Source organism: Acanthochromis polyacanthus, chromosome 14, assembly GCF_021347895.1.
Source record: "Acanthochromis polyacanthus isolate Apoly-LR-REF ecotype Palm Island chromosome 14, KAUST_Apoly_ChrSc, whole genome shotgun sequence".
Lineage (NCBI taxonomy): Eukaryota > Metazoa > Chordata > Actinopteri > Pomacentridae > Acanthochromis > Acanthochromis polyacanthus.
In genome coordinates, this window is record NC_067126.1 from 27,044,532 (window position 1) to 27,063,599 (window position 19,068).

General features: G+C 39.3%; 1 protein-coding gene across 2 annotated transcripts in view; it reads right to left on the reverse strand.

Moving 5' to 3' along the window:
- The window catches only part of edar (ectodysplasin A receptor), a 42,251-nt gene that overhangs the window by 7,500 nt on the left and 15,683 nt on the right, over nucleotides 1-19,068 (reverse strand). The window contains exons 3-8 of one of the 2 annotated variants that reach the window (XM_022203619.2): nucleotides 17,648-17,767; nucleotides 13,258-13,439; nucleotides 8,795-8,880; nucleotides 4,063-4,140; nucleotides 3,800-3,925; nucleotides 3,554-3,628 (exon numbers count right to left, since the gene is read on the reverse strand). In XM_022203619.2, the coding sequence (XP_022059311.1) occupies nucleotides 3,554-3,628; nucleotides 3,800-3,925; nucleotides 4,063-4,140; nucleotides 8,795-8,880; nucleotides 13,258-13,439; nucleotides 17,648-17,767 (667 nt within the window). The remainder of the gene's footprint in view (nucleotides 1-3,553; nucleotides 3,629-3,799; nucleotides 3,926-4,062; nucleotides 4,141-8,794; nucleotides 8,881-13,257; nucleotides 13,440-17,647; nucleotides 17,768-19,068) is intronic. The other variant, XM_051959253.1, reaches the window with a different exon arrangement.

Sequence of the window (19,068 nt, forward strand, 5' to 3'; positions counted from 1 at the left end):
AATCTTTTGAGCCTTCAGTGCTTTTTCCCATGAAATGTACATAAAATCTCCTTAATTATTGGTGATGTGTCCTTTTGGCATGCAAATCCAAAAATATCCTCCACAAAAATATATTATGAAAGCGAAAGTTTTGCAAAATTCACAATCTTTTTTTGTGTGACGATAAACCAATACCACATTAAAGATCTCAAGTCCAGTCTTGTGACTTTGGATCTTTAGTCGCTAAGCAAGACTGCATTACTTCTGTATTTTTTATTAGGTGTTGCCATTAGTTAGAAGACACAAAGGAGGACGGATTAGTGAGGCTAAAAGGTTTTTCAAACAGAGGAACTGCACTTGGAACAATGAATAAAATGATTACACTGAGTATTATGTTAAATTGCACTTACATCATAGATACTGATGGGGATAGACAGTGTAATGAGTGAATACCTACGTGGAACAAATGCCATGCTTGTGTGTCTGTGTGTGTGTGAATCAAAGCGCCTGTGTCTTTCATCTCACAGCCTTATTAAGTCAGTGTCTGCATGAGTGACAGCAGCTCCGGTAGAGCTCCAAGCAATGGGCTTCTCTCCCACATACACACACCAGTCATCCAAAGTGCACTTAGAGACACACACACACACACACACACACACACACACACACACACACACACACACACACACACACCGGCACGGCCCCTTATGATAACCCAACATTAACTTAACAATGCAGACATTTATTTTAAATAATGCTCCAACCACACTATTATGCTTTTTAGCTATTACATTTTTAAGTAATAATGTATCTGTGGCCATGGGTGCTGTTTGTGTGTTTGTGTGTGTGTGTGTGTGTTCTCATTCACACCACATGTAAGCGGTTAGTCAGTCAGTCTGGGAGTGAAATTGAACAGAGCATCATTGTCAGCAGAAATGGCGCCTAAAGCAACGTATGGCTTTAGCTTTGGAAGCTTCACATTCCACCATGATATACTCATCACACTGCATGTCTGTCAGCCTCCACACACACACACACACACACACACACACACACACACACACACACACACACACACACACATGTTTGTACTTCTATCTTAGTGAGGACATCCATAGGTGTAATGCATTTCCTAGAGCCTTACCCTAACCTTAACCATCACAACTGATTGCCTAACCCTAATCCTTACCCTAACCCTAACCAAACCTCAATTCATACCTGTTCTCTAAAAACAAGTCTTCACCCTCAAACATGGCTGTTTCAAAGTGAGGACCGGCCAAAATGTCCTCACTTTGTAAAAATGTCCTCACTTTGACAGTTAAATGCAGAAAATGGTACTCACCATGTAGCAAGTACAAGAACACACACACACACACACACACACACACACACACACACACACACACACACACACACACACACACACACACACGGAGTGCACAAGCACACACTTGCATTTGCATATATCATGCTGCAGGTCATAAATATGCACATACATACTAGACTGACACATGGAGCCAATAATGTATTAACATTCAGATGTGATTCAGTCGGATGTGATGAGACGGTTTGTTTGATGACATATTTACTGTAGATTTGGTCCGAACTGCGCTGGTTGTAGGGCAGATCTTAACGTGTTCACACACAAATGCTATTCCGGAAAATTTGCCCCGAGAAAAGTGGAATTACGGTGGAAACTGTTTTTACTGTGGCACGGTTGCACAAAGATATGCAATTTACAGCTTTAATTAAATAGAAAAATCATTATCTGCTGAGCCCAAAGCACTACAGGAAAGCTTTGGATAATACTGTTGTAGATGGAAGCTCGTCCACAGATAACATTCAGTGCTTGGTCCGACAATTAAGTCAATCATACTTGAATCAAGATGTGAAAGGATTCTGCTGCGGGGTTTAGGGAAAATTACATATATACAAATATAGTATATATTTAGTTAATAACTGCTGGGTGGTATCTGTTCACGCTTCAGCTGACTGTCACACACTGACTATTTTGTTGTCATTTTATAGCTGTTAAAGCTAACAGTTGGAAAAACTAAAACTAATTATAGTTTGTTTTGTTCCTATAATTATGTAGCTTTATGTGTCCTTGAAGTATTTGGAGTGGATTTTTGAGTTGAGTTTGACCTCAATTGCAGTTTAAACTGCGTCAGTTGTTTCGTATATATTTTAAAACTGTGCGGCATGCAAGTGGTGTTTATGGAAACACAGTAATGATCAGTTAGTGAGCGTTCTCCGTTTATTTTCACAGAAATGAAAACGCTAAGAGAGATGGCGAGGACAAACACACAGAACAGTCTCTAATATCACCAAGCTGATGTGTGTTTCTCCAATTATCTTTGTTTTTCCATGCTAGAAGAAACACTTTTGATATATCGTCATACTTTTGGCATTACAGGAACAGTATTGTGTGTATTTCGAATGATCTCAAAGAGTAGCAACACAGTGTAGTAACAACACAGGAATTACAGCTACTTCTCTTCTCAATTCATCAAGTTGCAGTTTCACAATCATATTGTAGGTAGTGAAGGCCTTGAAGGAATTCAGTGAGTGGTATTAAAGGTCGGTAAAGCTGATTCTGACGAAATTGTATCAACGACAGTAGACAATGCTTCAAATAGGGATGTTCCTGCAAAGAAGCTGCAAATTCTAACATGTGAAAGGTTCACAAATATCTTCAACCTGACAGTGTAAAGGATCCTTACAATCACCACACTTTCCAGGTTGACACCAAAGACTAGTGTGCAACACAATGTGAAATATAGTCACACTCTTCCCTTCTGTTGCTGAGTTATGGTGTTGCCAGAAAAATGTTTTTGCAGAACATTATGGTGTCACAGTAAAGCTGCCCTTTGACCCTTTGTATCTATAAAGTCATCACTTCATTATTTTCTCCTATTAGATGTAATTAGAATATGAATTCTTGATTTATAGCATGCTTCATGGTGTTACACTGACCGTGACCTTTGACTACCGAATTCAAATCAGCTCAATCTGAAGTCGATGTGGATGATTGTGTCAAATTTGAAGAATTTTCCTCAAGGCGTTTCTGAGATATCATGTTCACGAGAATAGGACGGAGAACCCAAGAGCATGGTGCCTTTGTCCTTCGCTGTCACAAGCGCACAGGCATAAAAAGCTATTTTCATGGGTGGTCTACTTTAGATGTAAACTAAATTAGTGGCACTTTTGTTAGCACATTTTTTGGTGGCACATTTTTGTGCTGCATTTGTGTGTTTTTGCATATAAGTGCCATAACCTGTTTTCAGAAACTTGATCAAAGCCCTTATCCAGGTTTTCTGTCACCAGGACAGGAATATGTATAAAAGTGCAGCCCTGCAGTGCACGTAAGCACAAATGTAGATAGTACTGGCATCATGAATGGAATTATATGATTAACAAGATTACTAATGTTTCATGTAAACATCACAATCAGAATATAATCAAAAGCAGGTGCACACAAATTAATTAGTTTAACAAGTACAGACTTCAGCTATGGCCGTGGAAAAGCAATACAAACAGTACAAAGTGTGTGTTTGTGTGTGTCCTGTCTCACCTGGGACATCTTTCTTGTCTTCCTGTTTGTTGGTCTGAGCCTCCACTGCTTTCACAACTTGTCCAGAACAACATGCTGTACACACACACACACACACACACACACACACACACACACACACACACACACACACACACATACACACAAAGTGTCATGAAACTCAAAAAAGTGCACCTTTAAGATGAGATGATGATGATGATGATGATGATGAATGCGTGTGTGTGTGCGTCTGTGCACGTGTCCTACCCTGACCACTTGGTTTGGCCTTCAGGATGTAAAACATGATGATGAGGACGATGGCGATGGCCATGATGAAAATCGTTGACATGGCAATAATGAGAGCTGTTGCTAGGTGACCCTGCCCTGGAGAGACTGAAAAATGGAGGCAACAATGTAAAGTGTTATGAGTGTGTGTGAGAGAAAGAACAAAGAAAGCAGATAAAGAATGAGCGTGATGGATGAAGGCAGATGAAGCCTGTGCGTATGTTTTTGATTGTGTGTCTAGATACCTTTATCTGGATGAGGGAACACAGTTGTGCTGCCAGGGTCAATTCGAGGTTTTCCTGGTGGCTTGCGGGTTAGTGTGCCTGTAAAACACACACACGGATTCAGAGATTCAGTCTTAATTCATTAAATGAAGATGTATTAGTGGAAGTATTTTTGCCCTGCTGAGCTACTACCAAGTACTGCTATTAGAGGGTAACACACACATTCTTAAATGTGGTCAGTTACTGGTTTGCTTTTGTTGCATTCCATTTTCTAGACTCGTGTCTTTGATTAATTGAAACCTTTGATGCAGTGAAATCAGTCTGATGTAAAACAACATCCAAAACTACAGAGTAAATTTAGTTTTTTCCCCCGCATAAAAAGTATAAAAATACAAAATTAAAATTTAATGTAAATTCACAAATATTTTGTTTTCAATACAATCAATGACAGTTAACAGCACTGAAGATATTTTTAATCTTATGTTTTTTTATGTAAAATAATGCCAAAAAACTCTATTCTTGTATTGTTAAACTTGATTTGATTCAAAGTGCTAATAGATGTTTGCACTTTGAAAACACAATGCTAACTTTACAACAATGTTTGAGATTTTTTACATGAAATCATGTAATGAAATCCCAACAAATATAAATATCCTTTATTAAACATTACAATGCCAAATAAACACACATGATCTTGTTTATGACGTACTAACTTTACATTATTCTCCAGTATTTTTAGGGAATCCCAGCTGCCAGAAGACTATATTTTTTTAACATTGAGGTAATTTTTTTTATTTCCAGCGTGTGCCAATTTTGATTAAAGTAATAGTTAATAGTTTGCCGCTTTCATTGCCAAGCGATTTCTTTACTGTAAATATGAAACTACCACCAGCAGCCTGTTGATGATTTTAGCAAAAAGACTGGAAACGGGAGGAAACATCTCGCCTGGCTCTGTCCTCACTACAAATTAGGCAAACGTGTTCTAACATACAGTATATACAAGAGATAACATGTAAATGAATTAGCTCTACAGACACACAGAACAAGCTGCTGCTGTTTTTTGATAGTGCATGTCTAGATGTTTATATTTGTTACCAATCTTTCTGTTAAGCTAAAATACCTAGCTAAAGTCTAATAGGTGGGCCATATCTTCTCATTTAAATCTTAATGCAAGCAAGGAATGCAAAAAACAACCTGAAATGTTTTATTTTAGAGTAGGGCTGGACCCGAATATCCCGAATATCCAAATATTCATTCGCTACGGCACTATCCGGATATTAATTTTGGTATCCGAATATTGGCCCGCTAAATATCCGGGTGGCTGCCAACTCTGAAGCCACGCTTCACTTCGTTGCATAAACACAAGACGCTGAAGACCAGTGTTTGGGAATTCTTCAGTTTAACTAAAGACTACACGAGGGCAAAATGTGAACCCGGGAGACCAGACGAACGGATCCAACTATTCGGCCCGCCTCCGCCGTCTCCGCCGCGCCCCCCCCCCCGGTCGGACGTTACGGGGTGGAATGAATATCCGGATATTCGTCTTTAATAGGGCCCGAAGGCCAGAAACCACTATTCGGGCCAGCCCTATTTTAGAGTTGGATGTACATTTTATCATCCTTTTCCTCCCTTGCTCAAAGGGACAAGTATATATAAAAAGCTGCATGTTTTGACTTTTGTTACGAGCTCATTTACTGTTGGTGGCAGTGGATGTCTTTTGGCATTGTATTTTATTGATGTTTTTATTCCCCAATATTCTTGCATGACATCATTTTACAAGCAGTAACATTTTACAAAAGTGAATCTTCCCCACTAGCAGCAGACGAACTTCTTTTGTGACAGTGAAGAGACTGCTGTATCACAGTGTAAACAAACCAGCTTTCTGTCCAGATCCGTCTCTGCCCTGATCCCCCCCACCCCCCACCCCCGCACCTCTATTTCTGGATTATTCATCGACTGTTTTTCCTCTTTCCTAATGGAGGTGTAAACTCTTGGAAGCTCATAAATCAACTCTTTTAATCAGTCTTTCATTTCGCCGCATTGATATACTGGAGACCTCTTTGGCTGCTTCCCGTGGTCTCACAGCCTCATGTCATCACACACACACTCACACCCACACACACCAGTGCCCTGTGGCTGCAGACATTAACTCTGGGTATGTGTTTACACTCTCTGGATAAGGATATGAGCCTGAACTGGAATTCTGTTTAGAGTCTTGCGGTTTAATCTCTTAATCATGTCTCGAAGGCTGAACACACACTGCAAAAATGACAATTCTGCAGGGCAATCTGGATATTCAGGTCCAAACAAACTGAGTGGCACAGTCTAAATATATCTATAAAACAAAGCGTTTTTTTTGTCCGAGGTGAGAATCATGATACCTCAGAAGCAAAGGTGAACTTCTAATATGTCAGATTCTGCTATCGGCTCACGTCTCTGTTGAATGTGAAAATGTTATCTTGTTAAGTACTTAGGTGTATTTGCACCCACTTAGAAAGTGGCACCAAAAGTCAACAGAAATCAAAAGGCAGACATTGAGTGATGCCGACAGCGGACCTGCCAAAGAGTAGCATCAGCGCAAGCATAAACACGCTAATCATCTTTCTTTCTCATACCCGCCGAAGTTTTAATTATCACACAGAGATAGGCAGGAGCAAGGGTAATTTACAGATTACATGGCAAGTGTCAGCCTGCCTTCACCCTAAGCAAGTAGAACTCCCAGCTTTCAGCTCCTTTTTTTTTTTAATTTTAATGTTGGGGTCCATTATTTTGAAGGGGTTCAATTAAAAAATGCCTCATTTAACAGAAAGGGTGAAGGTAAGGTTAGAAGAAGTGCATTTTTTTTAATCTCTTATCCAGATAGTTAAACATATTTCAAACAACTATGCTGCATCAACAAATTGATATAAATGATATGACCAATTGTAGAAAATAATAGTGATTGCAACTGTAATAAGTTTGCTTAAAAGTTAAAACTAGGCAGTTTGAAAGCAGCGTTGATTAAAATTTCAAAATGAATAAAATCCAACTATGGATTTCAACAAGAAATGTGAATTTTAAAATGATTTCTGAATGCAAAAAATATGGCTAAAAAAATCCAAAATAGGTTTATTAATATGAATGCACAATAGAATTACTTGCTACACTCGCCAATTTTTGCTGTGTTGCATCACTCGGCCTTTCTTACTTGAACTTCTTTACAGCATCATTCAATCACTCATTTCCATGCCTGGGAGAGACAATTAGGTTGCTGTTGAAAAGCAAGTGTTTATTCACACACACACAGACTGAAACACACACCCTCACATACGCTGCTGCTCCTGCTTCACACCCTCTCCTCTGCAGGCCCAGGCTGCTTTTTGGGGTTTTCGTCTTTCAAAACATACTCATTAAATATGACACAATAACAATAAAATTTGTTTCCGGCCTCCTCAATTATACTCAAGGGGGGTTTTGAGCAATTATGGGCCCATAAATATCATTCCCATAACAGTGTGTATCAGTGAGGGTCAAAAACAGCGCTCAGATCCTGTTCCCTCATTTTTCTTTTTATTTGTCACATCTGGACAAAACCCACAGAGGGCACAGCAGGACAATGAAAACCTCTGCTCATCGGTAGCAACACTCAAGTATTCTTTTCCTGTTTTTGACTTTTCTTAACTTAATGCATGAAAATGTGAAATGACATAGGAAGTCTATTGATTCTTCTGCCACTGACAGTGAATTTTCATTTACAGTGAGAAAGATTAAGTTTCAGCGATGATTTTTCAAACTAAATTGATTGACGCTGACATTTTTCTTGCCTGGAGACAGCTATCTACAGTACTGAAGTTTGATCATTTTCATCATGCTTTTCATTACATCTGAAGGCTTTTGCAAGATCACAACTGACTCACACAAACAAAACCACATTACTTCTACAGAGGAGACATTATGCAACTGAATTGTTGAAAATTCAATCATGTGGAAGTTAAAAAATACAATAAAATACTATACTTAGGCCCAATTTTCAGTAATGTATCGTCACTCCTCACCAAAAACAAATGAGACTTCATACGGCATTAAACTTGCTTACACACTATCATATGGTCGCTTCTAAAAAAGATTTGAAAGGCATCTGCAAATCAAAGAACAAATGTCTCAACTTGCTGAGGAGCGAGACAGGAAAACGAAACACACCAGAAGCTTTCAGGTGTTGCAAGTGTAAAGAAACGTCTATACGCAGTCGCAGCACCAGTTGGCGCCATGTGTGCGTGCACACATACAGGCGCAGGAACAGTGTCAGATAATCAATGATGCAGTGACGTTATTGATGAGCAGCCAAACACCCCTGTGGAGCCAGGGAAGAAGTGAGCCAAGAAGAGGAGGGGAGTGAGTGTGTTTTGTATCCATTACTGAGGCCCTCTGTCAGGGGGAGGACAGTGACCAGAGGGTCTGAAGGAACTCAGCACAGCCTCTGACCTCCAGTCGTTTCCTCAAACCAAGTCCAGGCCTTCAAAATGCACGACATCTGCTTTTAAACAGTTCAAACCCACTTTATTTAGTTTCATTTCGACAGAAACTTTAATGTTTAGTAGCTTTTAATACAGCGGAAATTAACTGCATTTGGACCGAGAAAGCTGTGACGATAAATATAATAAAGAAAACAGGGAATTCATAGTTGAAAGATGATGTTGGGAGGCGGAAGGAACTGCAAGGAAGTAAATGGAAAGTCATGGAGAGAGAAAAGAAAAAAGAGAATTACATTACTTACATTCTTTGGTGTTAGGAGGTGCGTTCTGACAAGAGTGGCAGACCATCCCATAGAGGTTTCTGAGTCTGTTTTCCAACATGTAATACCTGGGAGATATAAAATACATGGTTTTAAACTAGAAACATGTTAGACTGTGTCACGAGAATACACTGGATGTGGTTAAGATGCATTGATTCTCAACTCTGATTTCACTATCACAATCTTTTATTCTACCACAAAGAAGGTAGCAACATAAATACTGAATCGATTAAATCAGTTTTAAAGATCAAGCAAGGATTTTAAAATACAAACAAAACAACTAAGTACTATTGGCAGGTGGGGCAGGTATGCAGGGTGTGAGGCCTCCCTACCTTCTAGACATACTGTACCTACACAGTACATAAATATGGGGAAGCAGCTGAGGTGAAAAGTTTGACTCGGTGAAGAAATGTACATAATTGATGGCCTGAGGGCACCAAACATGGCTTGGTACAGTTATGGCCCTGAGTCATGAAACGTCTAGAGAAGGAAAGGAGAGAGGGAAGCAACAAGCAGCCAAGCCTGTGAATGGCTGCTCATCACATTAAATCATTTAGGCTTGAGGGTATGAACAGGATATCTCGGTAAATACAGATAATTCCTCCAGCCGACAGGTAATTAACTGATGCCTTCATATGTCTGGATAAAGGCAAAACAACTTCAGTCTTGTGATTACACACACTAAAGCACTCTGAGAGTTTAGTGGACAGAAAAATGAGGAGACAATTGATTTGACTGTGTCCTGACTTACACCATTAGATATTAGTAGCTATATATGTATTGATTTCTAAGGGTTTTTTTTGTTTTGTTTTGTTTTTTGCCTTTTTGCGAGAAGACAGTGGCAAGAGACAGAACAAGTGGGTAGAAGAGCAGGGGAATGACAAGCAGTAAATGGCCATGAGCAAGATTTGAACCCATGACCACTGTGTCTAGGACTATAGCCCCTGTTTAAGCCAGCTGAGACATCTGGATTCCCCTCGTAATGATATTTTAACTACAATGAACTATTTTTCATTCATTTACAGTATGTTAAAGACATTTCTTGTTCAATACTTGTTGTTCACGAGAAGTTCTTTAAATGATTCAAAGATGCTCTTCTCCATTAGTTCTTATTTAAAATCAAACAGTAACATAAATGAATATTACTGATTGTATCCATTAGTTAGAGAAAACAATACTAGAATAAACCATTGAGTAAAAACATAAAAAGTTGGTATTTTGCACGCATTTTGAAAAAAGCCACAAATTAGCTTTAAATCAGTAACATAGAAGCTATTTTTTCCAGTCCATATTGCAAAGGCAGAACTACTCAGAACTCCAAAAAACAGATTTATTTTTTTCTTGTTCTGTTCGTGTATGGTTCAAACAGAATTCCGAGGTGAAGTTAAGTGGTTAAGGCCAAGTGGAGGAGCAGAAGTCTAGTTTCCTCTCTCACCATTTGAATTAGAACTTACTGAAAGGTCAGTATGAAATTTTTGTCCCAGTGACACCACAAAAATCCTGCCTATCCCAGCTTTAAATCCCAGTGAACTCGTTTACTGATGGCTTACAAATACTAATTATTTCATCATTTTATCCAACCGATGAATGACTTAACATTTCTCTATTAAGATACAAGCTTATACTGCACATAGTGGCAACTGTTCAGGCCTGTTTTTTTCAGCACCGAACATGTATGGACTCTACTAGCGGCAGCGCACAACACCCACACACCTACAGAGCAGTGTATACAACACTCAGTGTTTGCGCACTCACTTCTGTAAAAAAAAAATCACACTAATCAGAAGGAAAAACATCCTGACCGAGAGCCAAGAAAACTAAAGGACAGCAGAGCAGCATCCAGATTGATGATAGGACAAGGAGATTTCAACATGAAACTTCCTCTAATGGACTGGGAGGATTCTTGAATGTCCTCGAATCGTGAATCTCTCATTTTTATGGCAAATCCCTCAACGACTATTTCATTACACAGTATATTGCTATATTTCCCACATTCAATCAAATATATCAGTTGAAATATGATTAAAGAAAAAGAAATCTGAAACAAACAGTTTGGTGTTGACAGTGAGTCAACGTCTCCAGTGAAACAAGAGGACAGACTGATTGATGATGCAAAGGACGAGGGAGAACGAGGAGGAGGAGGGAGGAGAGGAAGGTCTGGGAACATTTAAATGTTCCTTATTGGTTTAATATGTTTATGTGACAGGGGCTGCATAGACAGCTGCCAAATGCAAATGGAGGAGGAGTGGGGGATTTAGTGTGTATCCTCACAAAGTAAAAGGATGTATTAAATTAAAGGGAGCAGGGCAGACTACTAACATGTCAATTCAGGGCACATTCAGAAAAGTGTATGCATGCCGGATCAAAAATGTGGATATAACAGGCAGAACATCTTTGTTTGGTAGGAAATAGGTTCAGTATGTAATCATGTATATACCGGGCTTTGCAAAAGTTCTGTTACACGGTTTCATGATCTTTAGAGACGTTTACGTGTCGGAGTGAAAAATTCCATTAAATAAACTGAAAGTTCTACCTTATAGGCAGGTGTCCTTAATACAATTTTTTTCTCCGGTGAAGTTGTATCAAGATGGAAGTCAAAAGAGTTGAGATATCTGCTCTCCTTTGTGCTGGCCACAACAAGTCTGACAGAGCCAAGCAGCTGAACATCAGCTGGATGACCGTCCACAGAGTCGCGGAGAGGCTCAAGAATGGTGAAGATCTTTCAGTGATCTTTCAAGAATGGTGAAGACCTGAAAGATCTTCACCATTCTTTAGCCTCTCTGCGACTCTGTGGACGGTCATCCGGCTGATGTTCAGCACAAAGGAGAGCAGATAGCTCAACTCTTTTGACTTCCATCTTGATACAACTTCACCGGAGAAAAAATTTGTATTAAGGACACCTGCCTATAAGGTAGAACTTTCAATTTATTTAATGGAATTTTTCACTCTGACATGTAAACGTCTCTAAAGATCATGAAGTGTAACAGAACTTTTGCAAAGCCCGGTATATGTATATGCACAGATTAATTGTATTGAATACTATTTTTTTGTTAAAAATTTAACAAATTTAATTCTGAAGCTGAATTGAGGCACATCCTGGGGCAAATTTATCATAGGAGAGGGGTGTATATGCATGTGATTGTAAAGTGAGCTGAGAAAAACCAACCCAGAAGTGCGGTTCAGTCGGGAAAATGTGCATCAGGCCAAGTAAAATAAACACGCCTCATGTATCCGCTTTGATCAGAATAAAGTTCTCCAGTCACAAAGACGTTCCACTTTCCATTCAGGATGACAACTCGCGCCTAATGCGGTTTTGGACAGGCAAAAATCTGTGAATTTGAATCTGTATTTTTTCTCAGATACTCTATTTTGTCCTCTATTACTCAATCACTCTCTACTGCTGTTGATGTATTGTTGAGGAGTGGATTCCAAGAGATTCTAAACCAAGTCAGGTGCTGTAATTTCTGCAGAGTTTTCTGGTGTTGGTGTACCTGTCACAACACATGACTTTCTGTGAAGCATGTAATCAGGGACACTTTATATAGATATTTTCTGTAATACTCGTGCCCATCACTGATCATCGTGTAACAAAAGGTAATGTCAGGGTGCCTTTAAAGGTACTCTGACCACTATTAGAGCCAAGGGCCAATTTTTTTATGAGTGGGCCAATTTTTTTTCCTCAATGGCACATGCAGGCGATTTGATACACATACATGCCAGGTGCATCCCTCCCTTCAATGCACATAGTTTTAGGAATACATATAAAAGAAAGATACAGATAAACAGAGGCTGATTGTGCATTGTGCTGGACTTGGATTCGGCAGCATATAGTGATGATGTGAACTCTCACACCTGATCATCAGTGAACTGTAAATCAGTAAAGGCTTCAATTAAAGCATGTCTTGTTTTGTCAAGATTTTCATGTGTGCATTTGGCTGCACTTACTTCATTATAAACATTCATATCATCGCCCTCTTCATCTCTATCTGCTCAATCTCTGTGTTTATGATCTACTGATGTGCTAATAATTAGAACTACAGTAAAGGTTTATAATATCATTGTAATATTTTGAGTAATAGTAGCAGTTTTCTCAGTTACAGTGGGCTAAAGTAAATATTTTACGACGGAGATCTCATTAAAATCCCATTTCTGAACTGCATGTAGGAGCTGTCCTTCACTAGAGGGCAGCACCAGGCTCAGTCCAATAGCTGCCTGCATAATGCTCAGCTTAAGTACTTCACACGGTTTGAGTGTACACAATGCACAATGACAACCACGATGCGCTTTTTCACATTGTAAGCTTGGATCTAAATGTCAACAGAAGTGTTTTAAAGGCTCCTTTAAGCACAATGCTGATCCTGAAAGCTGCTTTAGTGCCCAAATCAATCACTTTCCAACTCTCTGTGATAAAAAAAACGTTTTATGTGTATGCTGGTGTGCTTTACCCTGGTAGACAGGGTCCACACTCTGTGTCGCTGTCTGCAGTTCCCGGGATGCGGACAGTGGCTTTGTAGAAGGCATCACAATCTTTATGGCGTCTGCAGATCTCATATTTTCCTTTGGAGTATTTCCCCTGTGGGCACGGCACACAGGCAAAGTCCTCATCCTTCACACCATAGCCACAGGTCTGCAAAACACACACATAAATTCATAAAGCTGCATGCGTACTTCCAACCACACGATAAATTGTAATTAATACATCTGACATAACGAAGTATTAAATGGGCCTTCCAGATGATTCACAACTGCGGTGTGGACACACACATTCAAAAACACACATCTGTTTCTGTCAATGTCCTTCGCAAATGTGGTATTACTCCTGAAATGGCAAAAGAATCATCTGATTGGTCACAGAGATCCCTGTGAGTCTGTGTGTGCAGCTCACAATGCCTGGTAGTGTTTAAGATGACCAACTCATCATTCTGTTTTCTTACATCGATCTCCTCCCATTTCTACATGGGTAATTCCTCTCAGCAGGGAGGCTGAACCGGCCACACATAGATACAAAAACACACACTTTCTCTCTTTTTTTTGCTCCTTCTTTCATCTTTCATTTCCCCCTTCCTTTCATCTCTCTATTAAAACGAGCCTGTGCCTCGTAGCTTTGGGCTACAGTAGACCCATTCCTAAAGAAATCTAATATTCTTTCCCTTGTGTTTGACGTCCATAAGTCTCTGCGATTGTTTGATATAAAACTGCGCTGAGCTATCAGGCAGGATCTTGTCGCTTTGGGTTAAAGCGCACTTTGGATCTTTTGTATTGTGACTCTGCTTCTGTTCCTTTACTCAAATTTACTCCAGAGTGATTGAAGGCTTCTTCGTTTTCAAAGCAAATCTGTCGCCTTTTTGAATTGTGTTCAGTATATGGGCTTCGGTGTGTAGGAGAAAGGGAGGTGGATAAAACCCAGATCTATAAACAAGCAGGGGCTTTTCTATCATTTTTGCCTTCACAACAAAGGCAAAAAGAAGTAAGGAGGGGAGAGTGAGAGAGTGATGGCGTGTAACAAAGGTTTCAAACAGAATCAAACCAGTGAAGCTGCGGTTCATGTTATGCATCTCAAACCACTGTTTCTCAAGGGAACATAATCTTAATGCTGAGCAGCTTCAACACACGACGCAGGCCGACTTGAAACTTCAATACAAAGTTCTTTAATGTGTCCTCACCTCACCAGCACTTTCATCGCTCAATAAAAGTTAGGAAATCGGAAATGTATGTCTGACTTGAGTGTTTACATTCATGTAAACTAGCATGGAAATCTGGATTCAAGATGGACATTAAAAGGGCTCTCGAGTGCTTTTGTCACCGTATGATGTGCTGTACAGCGTGTGTGTGTGTGTGTGTGTGGGCACCTACTTTCTGAAGTCTGTTGTGAGGAAGAACCCTATGGTTATCCCATGATTAAAAGTGTGCCAAAACACACACACATGCAAGGAAAGCTCAGGGAAATAGAAGAGTGCATGAATTATGGGTTGCAGCACCCAGAGGATCAGACCGGCAGAAGAAAGTGCAAAGGGGGGCTCTCATCTCATTGATTTAGCTTCTTTTTAAGTTCATGTTTCTATCACTCACAAATTGCTAAATTACTCTTTATGACAGAGCTGCGTTCTTATCAGATTGAACTTCTCATTGGCATCTTTGATGGAGAAAAACAAGCAGATCATTTGATGACAGGTTTAAACTCATCACATAGTTAGGGATCCTTACTAGAAGTATTTGGTAGCTTAAGGAAAGATGAGGCAGGAAGGAGGAGAGTACAACAGGAAGGGAAAAAAACAAACAGTGGGATACTTGGCATTGCATGTGGATGTAAAACAGACAAGGGAATAAGAAAGGAAGGAAGAAAAGAACCAAGGCTTTGGAGTGTTTTGATCGTTCCAATTCAAACATCCATCCATCCATCTATCCATTTCATCCTGTGAAAGGCCGACACAACGAGAAAGACAAGCATGCACACTCACACCTAAAGCCAATTTAGAATCATCAGTTAACCCTCCTGTTGTCCTCATTTACAGGCACCAAAAATATTGGTTCTTTGTCTGAAAAAAGTTCGAGAATTCAGCAAAAGAAATTCCCCAAATTTCTGAAAATTTGCAAAACCTTCAGGAAGAAAATTCCAGAAATTTCTTTAAAGTTTCCCTTAAAAGTGTTCTTTAAAAAAAAAAAATCCCCCAAACTTGACAAGAAAATTCTTGTAAATATTTTCAAAAAGTGAGTAGAAATCTTCCAAAAAAAATCCTAAACATATCTAAAGTGATTACATATATGTCAGTAAAACTTATAATATTGTCTTTAAGAACATTCACAAAAATATGTTTTGGATCTTTTTTTGTGAATATTCTTAAGAAACATTTTTAACATTTCTTTTTTTCCACCAAAAAATGTTCAAAGAGTTCCCAAGAATGTTGAAAATGTGGACATCAGAAGTTTCACTGTGAAAATATATATTTTTTCCACATTTTCAAACTTTAAAACAGGTCAATCTTGACCCGCAGGACGACACAAGGGTTTATGTGACACGCCTCTTTGGACTGTGGGAGGAAGCCGAAGCACTCAATGAAAACCCACGCAGGTACAGAGAGAACATGGAAGCTGAGGAACAACAGAAAAGCCCCACCTGAGATTTGAACCTAGAACCTTGGAGGAGCTGTGAAGCAACAGTCCTAACTAATGTACGTCCTGCTGCCTGCAGACATGGAATAACTACGCTTTTGTCCACTTGGAAACAGTGAAACAAGCTGTGAATATTAAAATACCATCATGCTTTAGGCTAATGTGACAAAACCGTCAGCTGTTTTAACCCCTGAGATAAAAAATGACGCTTTAATGACTGAACACTTGACTAACTCCGCCCAGTAGTTTATCTAACTTATTCTGCCGGATGTTTGGTGCTGAGCAGGGAGTGCAGAGTGGGGTTTCTGTAACAGCTGCCTGCCGTGCTGTGCCTGCAGTCAAAGTGACTACTGAAGCGCCCCACAGAGTTAAGGGGAGCTGCAGAGTTGGGTGGTTTGTGGGTTCATCTGTCATGCACAATTTGTGTCTGAGCTCTTGTCACTGGTTTGAGGTGGACGGCGCTCAGCTGGAAGAAACTGATATCACATGCTTCATGCTCTCATCAAAATCAGAATGTGAACAATGGGGGATGTTTGCTCGCAGTAAATCAAATCTGATCAAACAACACCCACACAGACTCGATAAAGTGGTTAAATGTTAAAGTCTACAAATAAATATATTATCTGGAAGGTATTAATTTTGCTTAGTCATGATTATGCACATGGTTTTCAATGAAGAGTGAGATAAAACATTGTTTTGCTCATTTACCTTCAGTCAAGAAAAGCTTCTTTGAAATTGACGTGACTCATCTTGGTTTCTTAAATGTCAAAAGTCTACTTAGTCATGCACTGCTTTCTATATTCCAGTCATATCTGAATATGTGAGTTTCATGTCTGAGTGAGCGTCCTGGTTACTTTTCGGAAACAGCAGCAATGGCAATCTTAATATGTCAGACATTAGTGTGTAACTTTACAGATGCACAAGTCTGAAAGGGCCTTAATGTAAATTTGGTGGCTGTGAGCTTTTCAGTGTCTACAGCCTTTAAAATTTAGCTTTTAAGGACCTCAACTCCAGCTAACTGACCGGATAAGTTGAAGAATTATTGGTAATTTCTCCATGTTTGTGCAGGTTGGTCCAGCTCTAATCCACCTCATATACATAGTTTAGAGACCCTCAAAAATCTGCAATCCACCGCATCATACTCGATACAGGCCGTACAAAAAGGAATATGAAAAATATCGAAAGTTTGCAGCACCCAAATAAATTACCGTGACTATCTTTCAGTCTGTTCACCCTTGAGTGCAGCTGTCTCTCTCAAGAGGGCGTGGCACCCCGCGGTGCCCACTGAAGCATTTACCTGCGCTCTGTTTACTTTGGCTGTTGGCAGACTGACTGACGGAGGCTAAATCACTGTGTGACTACTGCAAGTTATTCACTGTAATGCATGCCTTCACTTCGAAGTCAATGAGAGCAATAAACCATAAAGAAATTGTTCATTTGAATTTAGGCACCCTTCACTGTGCAGCTATGCTTGCTCTCTGTGGGTTTTCGCGTGTGAGTGTGTTGTGGGTGGTCTGAGGGGAACTGGCATATCTGTTTATAATTTCAGTTTTTCATGCTATTTGTAAGTTTTTACAATTTGATATTGAATTTCTAGATTTATCCTACTTCCTTCCACCAGTTCACCGCAACACCGTACTTAAAAATGTACATGAAAATCTGTTTAACTAATGTAACAAACAGGATTATGGTCTAAATGAATGATTATTGTGTGTCTCCTCTCACCATATGCGGCTCTTGTCCTGGCTGGCACTGAGGGCAGGCCTGGCAGCTGTTACTGGTCTGGTTGAAGAACTCATACTCTCCACAGTCGGAATGCTCTGCGCTAGCAAACATACAACACACCTGGATTGACAGAGAGACAGACAGGAGTAAGGGTCAGACAAAACTAAAAAAACAACAACATAAATACTTGTGAAAATTAAACTGACAGTCACACTAATGCAATCCCACTCTTACAGCACTGTTGAGAGAAAATCGCTAAAAGGCACAGGAACAGTGATTTGTGATCAGAACCAGAAAAGCACCTAATCTGACCCGCTATAATTAAACAATATTCTAAATATAAAAATAGGCATTGAAACAAATGCATAACATAACCAAATCTAAACTTATAATTGTGTCATATGTCTGTGTAGATTCTCAGTCATCTAGGTCATAGCTGTGAAGCCAGTCATGTGACTTTTCAGCTGAACTGCAGGCTGTGCTTACACGTTTTAGGCATTATAACTTTAATTTACTGCATAGACACATCTGAGTTCGCTCTACTTCTATTCATAGTTGCGCTGTATTATAGAGTTGCAGTACTTCATATTACTGTGAAAAATGAGGGTTCTGGGGGCTAGTGTTTGGGTTTGAGACTATCGTCAGCTCTCCTTACAAGGACACACTGAGATGATTCTGCTCCCGTTTTGGTTGTTATCAGCCCATTAAATGGCTGTTATCAGTCGTTATCATGTCCATAGATATCAGCAGTAGGTGACCTCCTCCAAGTTTAAGGAGGCCCAGTAGCCTGTTATCACCTCATTTAGTGGTGGTGGTGCTGTGTTATGAAGAGTAGCAAAACTTCACAGTAGGAGGATGGACAGGGAGTCTGTAGACTAAACCTGCCATAGAAAGTAGAGAGATGAGAGACTACAGCAGAGTAAGTCCCATCTGGGACCTTTAAATTTCTATTATGCTTGACTTAAATCTTGTAAACTTGCGTTTTCAGCCACTGTTAAGTCGCGGTTAAGTTTAATCACCAAAATAACTTGTTTTGGCTTAAAAAAATGCATACTTTGGGTTAAAATATATAAATGACTTAAATGTTATTGTATTTATTTGTGAATTTATTTGTGTTCTTATTATTATTTCAATACTAATAAAGTATTTCTCGAATGTATATCATGATGCAAAAAGTAACACAAACACTTAAATATGAATCATTTATACACATTTTTTTTACATACGAAACTAGTATTGTTCTCTATCTATAGATCTGGATCTCTATTTAAAAGCTTTTCAAAACATTCCCTTTTTAATCAAAGAGAAGCTGCAAACCTTTGTCTGGATAGTCAGCTCTAATAAGAAAAAAACTGTTTAATGTTTACTTTGTCTGATTTATAGACTGCACAGAATCCAAAATTAATCTGAGTTCATCGCTT